Source organism: Perognathus longimembris, chromosome 2 (assembly GCF_023159225.1).
Source record: "Perognathus longimembris pacificus isolate PPM17 chromosome 2, ASM2315922v1, whole genome shotgun sequence".
In the NCBI taxonomy this organism is placed as follows: domain Eukaryota; kingdom Metazoa; phylum Chordata; class Mammalia; order Rodentia; family Heteromyidae; genus Perognathus; species Perognathus longimembris.
The window spans coordinates 3,896,501-3,911,328 of record NC_063162.1 but is presented as its reverse complement, the minus strand read 5'-3'; the positions used below and the strand labels follow the sequence as shown (position 1 = coordinate 3,911,328).

Sequence of the window (14,828 nt, the reverse complement as noted above, 5' to 3'; positions counted from 1 at the left end):
AGCGCAAAAGGCCTTGAGCAAAAGGAGAGTTATCACAATGCCAGGCTTCAACTTATCCCACAGAGCCATAAGAACAAAAAAGAGCAGGGTAGTGGCACAAAGCAGATCCAGAGACCAGTGGAACAGACTAGAAGACCCAGATCCATTTGAACTGTCAGATCCTGAGGCCTTGGGGCAAAGGCTGGGGCCCCTCACTGGCTCTCAGCATCCAGAGGCCGCTCCTGCCCCTCGGAGGAGACCTGCCCCTTCAAGCCTCCAGGGGCGCAAGCTCTCCTTTGACTCCAGCTGATCCTGCCGAAGAACTAACTCCTTGGACTGGGTCAGGCCTCGTCCATAACTGCTTTATCTTGAGGTCAGCTCACCGGGACTTTTGTTACATTTGCAAGATGGCTTCACAGCAGCACCTAGATGGGCATTTGGCTGAATAATCCGAAATCTTTGGAGTGCTATCTACCATGCGTGATTTGTAGGCACAAGCGAGAGACCAAGTAGCGGCTGGGTGGAGAATCTGGGAGGAGGCTGGTGGCTGGAGGAATGGCCTGGGGTTAGAGCAGAGGCTGGGCTGAGCTGTCACTTTAGGAAGTCTTGCTAACGAGTTGTGGGAGTGAGGTAGAGTCAGCATAGAGTTCCAGATGTTTTCGGAACAACTGGCTAATGGTGCTGCCTTTCACTGAGACGCTAGCCAGACACGGGAATGAGAGGCAATGAGTTTGAGATGGGTGACATCACTGGAGAATCATCACTTAAGACGGAAGCGTGTCTGTCGGTGGCGTGATTTGGCTCCTAGGGAACAACTGACGGAGGGACCATGGGCTGTCACGTGGGGAGGGGGTTGGGCTGTCACGTGGGCTGTCACTCGGGAGGGGCTCCTGAAGAGACCAGGAGTGTAATCAAAGTGCACAGTGCACCCGGCAGCATGAGTTATTGTAGATTGATTGTTTTCTGTCAGATGCTTTTTGGTTTAATAGCATCCTATTTGTCTGCTTGTTTTTGTTTCCTGTGCTTTGGGGGTAGTGTCCAAAATAACTCCTGTCCTTCGCAACGTCCTGAAGCATCTCCCCTGTTTTCTTCTAGAATGTCTAGAAGTTCCACTGCTTTTGCTCTTACGTTTTAGTCTTCAGTTTCTCTTGCGTTGACTTCTGTATCTGGTGAGCCACGCGAGTCTAGTTTCATTCTTGCACAAGTTTTCCAGCGCCTTTTATTAAAATCGCCGTCCTTTCCCAACGAGTGCTCTTCCCACTGTTGCACGAAACAGCTGGCCCAGTAAGTGGGTGTCCATTCTGTCATGTGTGTATCTGTTTATATGACTGTACCACGTTGTCCTGATGACGACAGCTTTTCAGTGACACTGCAGTTAATTGTAGATAAAATAAACTTTGCCTCAACTAATGAGCAAGCCCAGCACCAGCAAGATGAATGTCCTCCATGTCAAAGCTGTGGGCAGTCAACCACTTCCCCTGAGGACAAGCACTGTCCTGTGGGATCCTGAGCTCAGAGGAAGGAAGGGAGGGAGGGAGGGAGGGAGGGAGGGAGGGAGGGAGGGAGGGAGGGAGGGAGGGAAGCAAGAAGGGAGGAAAGAACAAAGGAAGAAAGATATGAATGAAGGAAAGAAGAAAGAAAGGAAGAGAGGAAAAAAGAAAGGAAGAAAGAAAGGGAGGGAGGAAAGAAAGAAGGAAGGAAGGAAGGGGAAAGGAGGGAGGGAGGAAAGGAGGGAGAGGAGGAATGGAGGGAGGGAGACAAAGAAGGAAGGAAGAGGGGGGAAGGAAGGAAGAGGGGGGAAGGAAGCAAAGGAGGGAGGGAAAGAAGGAAGGCAGGAAGGAAGAAGGAGAGAAGGAAAGAAGGAGGTGAGGGAGGGAGCAAAGGAAGGAAGGAAAGAAGGAACAGAGGGAGGAAGGGAAGGAGGGAGGGAGGAAAGGAAAAAAGGAAAGAAGGTAGGGAGGAAGATGGAAGGGACGGGGAGGAGGGAAGGAAGGAAGGAGGGAGAGAAAGAAGGAAGAAAGGAAGGGAGGAAGGAGGAAGGAAGGGAGGAAGGAGGGAGGGAGGGAGGGAGGCAGGAAGGGAGGGAGGGAGGAAGGAAGGGAGGAAGGAAGGAAGGGAGGGAGGGAGGGAGGAAGAAAGGAAGGAAGGAGGGAGGGAGGGAGGAAGGAGGAAGGAAGGAAGGAGGAAGGAAGGAAGGAGGAAGGAAGGAAGGAGGAAGGAGGAAGGAGGAAGGAAGGAAGGAGGAAGGAGGAAGGAGGAAGGAAGGGTGAGTCCCTGATAAGCCGTGCCTCCCTGCACACTCGCGGGGCTGCAGCTGCCATGCCGCCCGTCTTTGGGGGCTGCGCCTCACCCAGCCCCAGCCGGCATGGGCCTTCTTCTGTTGGGTGACGCGGGGTGCAGCGGGTGTGGACGGCCCGCAGACACGGCCCAGCGCGGCCACCTTGAGGAGGGCAGGCGTGCGCGCGTGTGTGCGCGTGTGTGCGTGTGTGTGTGTGTGCGGTTGCTGCGCCCCGTGGGCGCTGGCACTGTGAGTAGGGTGACTGAGCAGGCCTGCAGCCCTGGTCGCTGAGGACCAGGTGCTCCGCCTCCAAGTGTGTTTACAGTAGCCGGAAACCCTGAAGATTCTCACCTGAGAGGCAGGTGGCCCTGCGGGCTGTTTTGGGAGAAGCAGAAGAGCTTCAGGGGTGGGAAGGGGCCGAGGAGGGGGAGGAGGGGGAGGAGGGCCCAGCAGTGAGCAGCCCCTGCCCTCCTCTGACAGGACTTGGGGATGTCCCGGTGGTAAGGGGAGAGCAAGGCAGCCTCCTGCCCCCCCCCCGCCCCCACCCGCCTGCTTCCATCTCAGGCACTGCTGTCCCCTGGCTGGTGGAGACCTGTTTTCTGTTAACCTTGGGGGCTGACGGGCTGCTAGGAGGAGGGTGGGGGGGCAGCCCAGGGCCCCCCCAGCTGCAGCCCAGGGCATGAAGAGCCTGTTGATTTCAAGACACTAGAATGTATTTGCTGGGGGGGGGGTTCCCCAGGCATCTCTTTACCCCCCCCCCCACACACACACCAGGTCTCCATCCTAGCAGGCCTCCCCACTGCCTGCAGTCCTGGAGACCCCAAAGGAAAGTCCAGAACCCCAAAGCCGAGTCCCTTACAGGGGAGGAGGAAGGGAGGGAGTGTGTGTGTGTTGGGGGGGGGGTCCTGAACTCCCCTGGGTTTGAGGGGGGTAAGGGCTGCCTGGATTCCCAGCTCCCTGAGGTGGTGCGAGCCGCAGCCCTGGAACACTTGGGGTGGGGGGACCCCAGGCCTCTGGCCCCGTAGCACCCCACCCGCCGACTGCGGGCCTGGACCGGAGGAAGCTGGGGATCAGGGAGACTGGGGAGACCCAGGACCCTGGCCGCTGAGGCCATGGGGCGCCCTGACCCCAACCGCGCGCTAGGAGGGGGGAGTGGAGGGTGGAAAGCTGACCCCAGAGGGGGGGCTGGGGGAGGAGGGCTGGGCCGAGGAGGTTCCCGCGTATTTAAAGGGCCGGGCTGGCCTCACCTGGCACCTCCGGTGAGTGGGGCGCCCAGTCACCCACCCGCAGCGCGCCCGGGGGGAGCGGGCCATGACGGCGGCGTACCGCGGGGACCCGGGCGCCGGCCAGCCGGGGACCCCCGCGCCCCCCGAGGGCTGCGCACGGGGGGATCGGGGCAGGAGCGGCGGGGGGCCGTGCCTGTGGGTGGGCGCCGCCGCCGCGGGCCCGGGGTCCCTGGCGCCCCCCGGCCCCGGCCCCAGCCCCGTGCTGGGCCCCGCGGGCGGCCTGGCCGGGGCCGGGGCCGGGGCCGGGGCCGGGGCGGAGCGGGCGTGGCTGAGCCTGGCGGGGCTGGTGCGGCCGCCGTACTCGTACTCGGCGCTGATCGCCATGGCCCTGCAGAGCGCGCCGCGCCGCCGGCTCACGCTCAGCCAGATCTACCAGGACGTGGCCGGCCGCTTCCCCTTCTACCGCCGCAGCCAGGCCGGCTGGCGCAACTCCATCCGCCACAACCTGTCGCTCAACGACTGCTTCCAGAAGGTGCCCCGCGACGACAGCGACCCGGGTGAGCGCACGCGGGGGGGGGGGGGGGGGCAGTGCGCGCGGGGAGGGGGCGCCGTCCGGGGGGCCTGGGCAGGAGGGGGCAGTGCGCGCGGGGAGGGGGCGCCGTCCGGGGGGCCTGGGCAGGGGGGGGCAGTGCGCGCGGGGAGGGGGCGCCGTCCGGGGGGGGGGGCCTGGGCAGGGGGGGCAGTGCGCGCGGGGAGGGGGCGCCGTCCGGGGGGGGGGGCCTGGGCAGGGGGGGCAGTGCGCGCGGGGAGGGGGCGCCATCCGGGGGGCCTGGGCAGGGGGGGGGGCAGTGCGCGCGGGGAGGGGGCGCCGCCCGGGGGGCCTGGGCAGGAAGGGACCCCGGGGCCTCCCCGTCGCCAATGGTGCCTCTCTTTAGAGGAGGCTCAGGCAGTGGTGTGCCGTCGGGGTTCCTCGGATGCTCCAAGCCTCCCTGTGCTTCCCTGTGAAATGGGGCGTCGGTGCCCACCCTCAAACGTGGAGGGGGGGACCGTGAGATGTCCTTGAGAAAGCGGGGAGGTCCGAGGTGGTCCCTGTGGGTCTTTCTCGGGGTCCCCGTCTGCCTCCATCTTGCAGGCGTGTCCCAATGCCTCGGGTCAGGCTGGGGATGGCGAGGTCGGAGGGCGCTGGGTCCCCCGGAGGGGCTGTGGGTGGGGAGCCCTGGGCCGCCCCCGTCGGGGCTTTCTGACGTGGCCCGCCATCGCTTTTGTAGGTAAAGGCAACTACTGGACCCTGGACCCGAACTGTGAGAAGATGTTCGACAACGGAAACTTCCGCAGGAGGAGGAAGCGGAGAGGGGAGGTCGAGGCCCGGGCAGACCCGGCCCGGGGCGCCGAGGCACTGGCGCGGGAGCCTCGGGGTGCAGCTTCCTCGGATCTGCCTGCCTCGCCTTCCCCAAGGCTGCCCGAGGCCGCTCCCTGCCTGTCCAGCTTCTCCTCGGCCATGGGCGCCCTGGCTGGCGGCCTGGGCGCCTTCCCAGAGGGCCTGCCAGGGGACTTTCCTCTCCGAGGGCCCATGGCTGTGGCCACTCACGGTGCCCAGCCCCCCAGCCCAGTGCCGGGGTTCACTTCCGGCCATCAGACTGTGGCCCCTGGCTTTAGGGGCAGGCACTTCGTCTACAGCCGGCAAGGGACAGAGGTTTGAGACCGGTCCTGCCTGGCGGGTGTCCTCCACGTGGAGACCTGGCCAGGACTTCAGGAAGCAGCCTCACCCTGGGGCCCCTCACTCTGGGACCATCCCACACGAAGGGGCTGTGGCTCCATCTCCAGATCCCAGGACAGGTCAGGCTGTGCTGCTTGTCCTCTCCAGGGGGTCCCCACGAGGGCCCACGGGCCTGGCAGAGCCTTTCCTCCTGCCGGCTGCGGGAGGTGGCCAGGCCCCACCCCAGATCTGCCCAGCCCAGCCCACTTGACATGCCCTCCCTCCCCCCTCACACCTGGGGCAGGTGGCCGCACTCCCCCCCCCCCCACTTCCCATGTGAATTTAACTCCTGCCTTTCCATGCCCGGCTGTGTTGATGGTGACCGGCAAGGACCTCTCAGCCACTGGAAAAGGAATTTGAGTTCACTGCCCTGTGCCATTGTGGCATCTGCCAATCTGGAGATGCCAGCAGTGTGGGGGGGGTGCCCTCATCACTCCACCCTGCAGGGTGGGCAGGGCTTTCTTTCCCTGGAAGAGAACAGACAGTGAACACTGGTGTGGAGCTGTGGAGCCGGCCTGCTGCCTCCTGTCCAACGCCCACCAGCAGCGCAGGTTTTTCTTGGTTGCATCTGCACACTGAAGCCTGACTTGAGCTCAGTGCTCCTGTGTGTTCTGTAGAGCTGACCCCCGAGTGGTGGTGATGGTGAGTAGAGAGAGCCTGTACACACACACACACACACACACACACACACACACACACACACACATGCACTTTGGAGGACATGCATCCAACTGAGAATTGGGACAAAGTCAACTCTGGACTCTGCACTGTGTTCTGCTGGCTGCTTTTCCGGACTCCTGCTGTGGCCTCTCCGCCGCCGCTGCCCGCGAGGGGGTGGACAGGGTGCTCGTGGCTGGAGAGGTCAGGATGTTTGCTGCCTAACCAAACTTAAAGCCACCCCAGTTCATGTGTAATATGATCAAAACTCCAGAATCCAAAGAGAACGCCTTTCCTTTATAAATAAACACGTTTCATCTTTTGAGCCTATTAATAAAGTACTGAAAATAAGCACCAAGTATCCTCTAAGGACCCATTCACAGATAGGCCTGGTGGCTTTGGCCTCGGGAGGAGGGTCGCAAGTTCAAGGGCAGGCAAGACTCTGTAGCAAGAAAAACCTTTTTAAAATCCCACTCGTTAACAACATCTCTAGGTTAGAACTTCCATTTTCAAGAAAGTTTGAAAGAAAGAGGGCTTTTAAAAAATTGAACTTGACAAGTGTGAGAAAACCCAGCGTCCAATTTGACCCTCAGTGGGGGCTTTTCACAAAGTTGGGTGACAACTATTTATGCCGAGATGACGTGCCATTGTTGCATGGTTGGGAGAGGTTGGTGGCAAGCTCCTTTTCCATTCTTCTGCTAACAACAAATTTCCTGTTAAATGGAGGGGAAAAACATTTTTAAAGTATTTTTCAACTTGTGGTTCGTGTAGAAAGCCATTGCTCTTGGAAAGCAATGTTTGATGTTCAAAGATTGTTCAGCCATTCAAAGTATTATAGCTCCAATCTTGGGATATCAAATAGATAAACCCTCGATGAGAAAACACAAACCATGTCGTTAAAAATAATTGCAGCTGTTCAAACTATTTGGGAATCGGTTGGGTCAGGTGCCAAACAGAGCACCTCCATCCTCGGTGATCGTGAGTGTGTCCGGTCTGCATGTGTGTTAGGGTGTGTTTAGCCTGCCTGATACAGTCAGCTCCAGGCTCGTACCCCGGAGAAGTGTTTCCCCAGAAATCGTTCTTGGAAATCACTGAAGTGAATTCAGCAGAAACTGCTGATATCAGACCAAGTAAACAGCGCAAAGCAGCCTGCCATCACCGCGCGGTTCCACTCGCTCGCCACTGGCTGACGCTGGGCCCCTGGGCGCGGTTCACCTGGTCCCTCGCGCAGGGTGCATGTGACAGCCAGGGGACTGCTCTGTCCCAAGGGGCTGGGCGAGGGGACGAGGGGAAACATCCCTGCATCCACAAGTCCATTTCCATCTGCTAGACAGCATCTGTGGCCTGCCTGCCTGCCTGCCTTTCCCGTAGAGCCACACCTTCAGAACGGGGAGGAGGATCTTTATTGTCGCCGGGTTTTCAGTGGGTCGATGAGTATGCTGCAGCACATCTTCTTCCAACAGTCATGCAACATAGAGTGGTCCAGAATTTAAGCCAGAAAACTTGAACCTCTGAACCATCCAGGCAAGAATCAGCCCCTGCGCATCCCTCAGACGCTGCCGGTGAAGGCGTCCGGGGCTGGGCACGCGGGGGAAGGAGCTTTACGTCGTGAAGGGAGGCAGGTGTGCCCTGCTCCGATCGCTCGCGCCTTCCCACCCCCAGTGCCAGGCGGTGTGGCGAGCGGTAGCCATTGCACGCATGCATGCATACCTGTGTGGACCAGTGATCCAGCACGGCCGCGCCCCGGGCATCCCAATACCCCCTCCCCCCCCACCCCCAGCCCCTGATGTGTCTGGGTCCTTAGGAAGGAGACACAGCCCAGTAGTTGCGGCTGGGGTGGGGGGTGGGAGGCGGACTGTGTACCATGCTGAGGGGATGCAGCGGGGCCTTGGAGCGGGGGCAGCTGCGGTGACAGCCGAAAGCCATGGCAACGATGTAAGCTATGCAGGCGCTCTCCTCCATGGTAGACGCCACCTGGAGCCCTGCGCATGAGGAACCACTGGCCGTGTGGCTGTCCACGGAGCCGTGCGCTCGTGTACTCCATTCAGTGGACTCCAATCAAGCCTACACCGCAGCGAATCCACGTGAACAAAAGGGACAGAGGAAGCTGAAACGAGGTTGCATGGGCACACTGCGAGGGGGGTGGGGGAGGGGGGCGAACGAAAAAGGTCATGGGCCGTAGCTATAGGAGGATACTGTGTGTGTGTGTGTGTGTGCGTGTGTGTGTGTGTGTGTGTGTGATAAAGGAAGTGGGAAATGAGTCTGGGGGAGGAGCAGCGGGGATGAGGGGGGATACTAGAAGGGGGTGACTCTGAACAGGAAGCACAAGGCTCGCAGATGCGCACATTGAGGTATAACTACCTGGACCACCGTCTGAAGTTCAGAATAAAAATCGATCAACTGCTAAGAGGTGCCTGTGATTTTCCCTGAGGTGCTTTCCAGCCCCTTCCACCCCCCGTGTCCCCTCTGAGTCTCCCTCGGAAGGCACCGGCTCCGCTCTAGCAGGCAGGGCAGCGGTGGGGTCCCTCCCACAGGCCTGGGGTCAATCCACACAACGGGAAGGAGAAGCGTGGGGGGTGGGGAGGGACAAAGGTGTGTGCAGTGGGTGTCATTTGCCGCCCTCTGGGAGTGTGGAGGGGACTCGGGCCCCATCCTGCTGGCCCCTCCATCCTTGGCCTCTGCCCAACTCCCCGCCCCTCCTGCACGCACCAGTGGCCCAGGGCCGCCTGGGGGTGCATTCACTTCAGCCCCTGAGCCTCACGACCCCACCTGACCCGGCCTGGGGCCTCCCAGGGATGATGGGCAGGTCAGGGGCAAGCTGGCCTTCTGGAGTGAGATTTAATACTTTCATGACAGGTTTGGGTTCCAGGGTCTTAAAAACTCTGCAGCTTAGTTCTCTGTGATCCTTTTGTAACCCTGAGAGGACTAGGGCTGCCTTCTGGCCTCCGGATACATTGACTGTGCTCTTTGCCTTCCTGTATCATAGTTTTTGTTAAAATCAAAAGATCACATCATCTAGTTCAATTGGAGGAAATTTAAAGCGATTTGGCATGTTGTGAAACACATAAGATAGAGATCTCAAAAGAAAGGCAAAAAAACTTTCCTCAGGCATCTTGCGATTGTTGAGACAATTGCTCAGCTCTTTTTTTTCCCATCATTTGCTGTTGCTTTCTTTTTTTTTTTCTGTAATGTTCAGGTTAACGTACAATGAACAAAGTGCAAGACGCATGGGAAATAGGAGAATCTACACAAGGATACCTTTTTGGCTCACGGAGGGTTTTCTTCGGCATTGCAGGCCTATTTCCATTTGGGGAATTTGCGTGAAGGCGTTTGCGAGCCCAGAGAACCCCATCTGGGCATGGATGACGGAATAAAGCAGAGCTCTGTCGTGAGATCCATCTGTTTTCCCCTAACTAGGAAGACGGCTGATTCCACGTGCTGGCGTGTCCGGAGGGACCCGGTCCTGAGCTCGGATTCCGCAGGGGTCCTGCACCTGGCAAAGCCCCTTTGTCACCCAATGGGCACACAGGAGAGCGGAGACCGGAAGATGACACGTGGCCACTGAAGGGTCACGTCCCATCCCCGCTCACCAGACCAGCTTGCGCAGTGCCACGCAAGGCCACAGGTGGTGGCTTTTGAGATGTTCGGGTTAGAGGTGAACATGCCTCCATGCTTTATAGATGTTCTTGCAGAACAGACTGGGTGGTTCTCCTCAAATCTGTCCTGCCTCCCTCCTCAGGAACAAAGTTGAAAGCTGGATCCAGGCACTGGTGTCCCATACCCGTAATCCTAGTGTCTCAGGAGGCTGAGATCTGAGGATCATAGTTCAAAGCCAGACCAAGCAGGAAGTCTGTGACTCTCCAATTAACCTTTAAGAAACTGGAAGTGGAGATGTGGCTCAAGTGTAGAGCACCAGCCTTGAGTGAGTGTGTAGGTATTTCGGTCATAGCGGACCGCCGGGAACCACGCATGCGCTGTTCGATGCGATTGGTAGGAGCTGCATGCTTCCTAGTGCCCTACAAAGCCCCAGACCAGATGTGTGGCTGTGGGCAGGGAAGGGGAGGCTGCCCTCGGTCACCCCCACTCCGTTCCCGCGGAGGGTTTGGGTTTGGGGGACAAGCGGCCCCTTGTGGACTGGGATGTCTCATGAGCCTCGCTGTGTGCTGCCCTCTGCCACCTTCTCCCTTCCTGCTATGCTTGGCCCGAGGTGACACATAGGCCACGCGGGAATTCAGGCCGGGACCCACACGGCCCATCCCTGCCCCCTTCAGCTGTGCGAAAACCAACCCGGAGCCACCTCTAAACGCGGCTTAGGGTTTAGCTCCTACACGCTCATAGGAGGAACCCATACCTGCTGCTCAGAGAAGGGACGCTGTACCTCACCACCATAAGCAAGACACACACACACACACACACACACACACACACACACACACACGTGTGCTGTAACTGGACTCCGTGGCCCCTCTGGCCCAAACTGGAGCCTTGTTCCACTTGTTCAGCCTAAACCAATGTCACTGTCCGTGGTCCACAGCAGAAGAGGCAGCGTTCTCTAAGAACAGTGAGCGGCCAAAGATAAGGAAGGGCTTATGGCATCCATAGCGTGTTCTTCTCTATTGCTGAGTAATATTCCACTGTAGTGACGTGTCCCACTTTGTGTCTCACTCATCTATGAAGGGAAATTCCCGGCTACCTCCAGAACTTAGCAGCAATTAATAACACCGCTCATAAACATATGGGACTAGGAGCAAAGCTATAGGTTTTTGTACAGACATGAGTTTTCAAATGAGTGATATAAACGCATAGAAGGAGCACTGTCAGCCTACCCTTGCCACGATTTCTAGCCCTCGCTCCGTGTCCCGAGACACTAGATCACCCCACGCCCCAAACCCCTCTATTTTACCTGATTCTCCCTATTTCCCGAGTGCCTTTCTCTCTGGCCCCCTAGCCACAGCCCCCCGCTTCCGATGTCAGTGCTCTCCAACGCTGGGACAACCATCCCCTTGAGGCACCTTGGAATTTCAAGATAAAGTCCCACTTCCTTACCAAATACACAAGGCTCCTTGCCATCTGGCTCCACATTTCTTGTCCTTCCTTCCGTTCTCACCGCGGCCCCCCCTCCCTCGCCCCACACATGCGCCAGGGCACCATTTCCTTAGTGCACAATGAGTTCCCTTTCCCCATCATCTTCGATTCCAGGAATCCTTAGGGAGCAGTTGTCCATGGCTCCTGGAGTGAAGGGATTCTCTGTCTGTGTTTACACAGACACCGCATACCCCCCCCCCGTGACCCTTAATTATCTAAAATGTGATGCGTCGTTGCGTGTTTCCCTCCCTTAAGTGGCTTCTGGTTTTTGATTGCACATACATTCACTACCGACAAACTGACGTGGCACGGCTAGTAGCTGTGTTCCTGTCCGTTCCTGTTCCAAGGACCCATATGAAAGTTGACACACTTGATTAAAAGCGAGGTTCCTTTAATCGCGAGGTTCCGTTCGCAAGGAAGCAGCACTGGTTATTATGAAGCTGGTGGATCTGAACCGTCTACTGAGTTTTGTTGCCATGCATGCCTGTTGTACCGATCATAGCACCACTGGAAATACAACAAGTAATACGCCAGGCATCCTCTCAACTAGCCGTATAGCTGGGGGGACATAAACACGAAACATTAAACATTTCTGTCTGTTTGTAGGTCTTTGTTTCTTTATTACACTTTATGGTTTAGATGTCAAAGAGCCGATGTGGAGAAACACGAGCACCCACTGAGGAAGAGAAGAAGGAGCAGGATGAACAAACACTTCATTAATGTGTTTCAAAATGGAATTGGACACCTTTATACCATCCATGACAGCAGCTTATGGCTAATTAAGCTGGAGTCACATCATTTTCAAAAGAGCTGACAGGGAAAGAAAACAGGAAGATTAATTACTTTTTGACTAAACCCATGTCCTATTTGAGGAGCTTGAGTGGGTTCTCACAACATCATAAACCAGTCTGTGGATGCATTCCTCAGTACTGTGGATGAGTCCCTGGCTTATTGAGGGCCTCAGGTGAGTCTGGAAATGTCAGTAATTACCTCGATGTGAGCCAGGAGCCAGCAAAGCAGAACTATAACCGTTTCCATGGCAGGCACACATGCTCCAGGACGACTCGGTTCCGAGGCCACTCCTGCCCTGCCTCCTGAAGAGGCCGGAACTGTGAGGGAAATGGGCGCACCTGTGTCCCCGAGGCCCGGCCGCTCAGCAATGTGGCCCTGGAGATGAGGAGGCCTTAGTCACAGTATTGACATTGAAAAGGACCACACACCAGGTCCTGACTGTACTCATCCTGGGGCTAAGACTAAGTGGAGAGCCGCTCACGAAACCCTCCCAGGGAGATGTGTGTGATGACGGCTAGCTTCGCGTGTTAGCTTGGCGAAGCCTCGGGTTGCCCGGCTAGTCCATCTAACGCCATTCTGAATGTTTCTGGATGGAACAAATTTACTGGGCTGAATAAGGAAGGTTCTCTCTCCTACAGAGGTGATCCACACGGAACTGAAGGCCCTTCTTCAAGGGAGAGACAAATTCTCTCATTTGACCTCTTTCACCTGAAGTGCCAGCTTCTTCCTGACTTTGGACTTGGCTGAAATGGCATGTGCAGCATCTCCAACCTATCAGGACTTGGAATAGAACTCAGCCATCACCTGCCCTGGTTTGCAGGCCTTTGTACTTGGACTGAAATTAAGCTGCTGGCTGTCCAATCTCGGGCTTGCCCACTCACGCTTAGATCTTCCCGGACCTTGGGGGCCAAGCCCCTTTCTCCCAGGGGGGCGTGAGCCACTCCTACCAGACCCCTTTAGGGTCGATTAGTTTCAAGATAGTCTTGTTTGTTCTGAGACTGACTGGACAGTGGTTCTTCTATTTGTGGTCAGCAGTTGGTCAACATGGAGCCTTGCAAACTTTTTGTTTTGCTTGAGCTGAATTTGAACCCCACGATCCCCAAATCTCTACTTCCCAAGTAGCTAGGGTTACAAGCTTAAGTCACCATGTCCGGCCCCGTCCTCATTTTCCTAAAGGAGGCACATCTGACTCATAGCCTCACCTTCTCTGCCCTGTGCCACCCTCAGAACCGGGCATCAGTTTCATGCTAGGACAGTGTCTCCTGGTGGCTTCCTGTCAAGGTGCGGGGGGCCCACCACCCACCGAGACCCCAGGGCAAAAACCAGCACAGGCCCCAGTCCCTCTGGTTGTCCCAACCCACCAGGGGGGAATTTGCTGTCCCCGCTAGAGTCCTCCTGGGACAGTCACAACAAACGGCCTCGGCTTCCTCCCCTGAATGTGAGTGCAGGAAGGAAACAGCACCACGCTTGCCCCACCCCTCTGCCTGGGACCCGGAGGCCCGGCCAGCCCTCCACAGAGCACTCCGCGGGCTTTTGTCCACATTAGAGAAGACGGATTCTTCCGATGTCTCCTCCACTAGGAACTCGGGACTGGGAGAAGTTTGTGATGACCTCTTCCTGTCTTTCAAGCCTCATCAGCAACTACTTTGGCACCGACTCTTTGTTGGGGGGGGGAGGGTTGTCATTAGCTTCCCTTGAGTCCCTGTCATCCTCAATAATGAATGCGAGTCGTTATCACCAGATAGCTCTTGTGGAGGAGCGGCTTGTTTGAATGACTCGGTCCGCTGCTCTTGGAGGCCGGGCTGGCGCCCAGGAGGAGGAGGAGGAGGAGGAGAAAGTCCCGGGATTCACACTCAGCTCAACGTCACGGGCACAAGCTGGATGACCCAAATCAAGCTGAGTCAGCGGGTTCTCTTCTCCATGTTGATTCCTCTTCCTGTGGCCAGGATGGTGACCCCCAAACGGAAGTGACTGCCAGCACCTCTAGAGATGAGCAGGACTTGCATAACTGCGCCTCCTTGCCTAGGACTGGGGACCTGTAGGCAGAGGCCATGGTCAGCCTTTCCAGCCCTTCCATCCATCCATCCATCCTTCCACCAACGCCCCGAGTGCTAACCGGCAGGCCTCTATTGTCCCGTGTCCTCGCCGCGCTGTCTCCCGAAGGAGGAGGAGGCTCTGAGCAGACCTAGCAGGCAGAAATAGTGTTCTTATTCCCCAGACCCAAGACTGGGGTGCACTGGGGGACTCCCCGGAAGTGTGGATGAGGAGGTGGGCAGAACACCGTCAGGCTGCTCGGTGTTAGAGCTGAGAGCGGCTGGACGCTGACAAGGCCTCTTCTTCTCTGGGCTGCAGAACCTTGCTGCTCCTCCAGCCGGTGGGGGGAGGTGGGTCCCCATTTGCCTTTGGAAGGTCCCCAGGACTGCAGGGGGTGGAGCAGACAAGAATGACCCAGAATCCCCCCCCCCCACCTCAAGTGTTCCCTCATAGGAGCAAGCTTAGCCCCAGCCCAGGGGAGCTACCAGGGCCACGGATTGTGAGCCCTCCTCTCTCCCCAGCCCCTGCTTCACCTTTTTCAGGAGCCCTATTACTGACACCTTCCAGAAGCCTCTGTGATCCAGGCCTTAGAGGCCACGCTCGTAATGTCAGCTAGAGAGGAGAGCCACACAGGGCTGATTTGACCCTCTTCCCTCCTGCCTTGCCCACTCAGCCTTCTCTTCCTCCTCCTCCTCTTCGTCTGAGCACGCCTCCTCCAGAAAGCCCCCGCGGAGTACAGCTGCCTGTCCCAGTACCACCTCTACTCCCCTTCTTCCTCCGAGTGGGGACCACATTGGGAATTTCCATCAAGGTAATTCACACCTGCATTGGTATGGCCTGGGGCTACACATGGCTTTATTTTCTACACACACACACACACACACACACGTGCGGAATATATATGTGTAACTAAACAGTACGTTGGCTGACCCTTGACCTTGATCAGAAATCGCCAGAGATTAAAAGGAGAGGAATAGGTTTTATCCTCATGAGGAAGTTTCCAGAATAACACCATGTTTTT

The 14,828-nt window shown here is 57.4% G+C and overlaps 1 protein-coding gene across 1 annotated transcript; it reads left to right on the top strand.

The window, feature by feature from the left end:
• The first annotated feature begins 3,568 nt into the window (after nt 1–3,568).
• Foxi2 (forkhead box I2) lies at nt 3,569–5,182 on the top strand. The gene is made up of 2 exons (XM_048336089.1): nt 3,569–4,040; nt 4,752–5,182. The coding sequence occupies exons 1-2, from the start codon at nt 3,569–3,571 to the stop codon at nt 5,180–5,182; spliced, it is 903 nt and encodes a 300-aa protein (XP_048192046.1).
• The last annotated feature ends 9,646 nt before the right edge of the window (nt 5,183–14,828 follow it).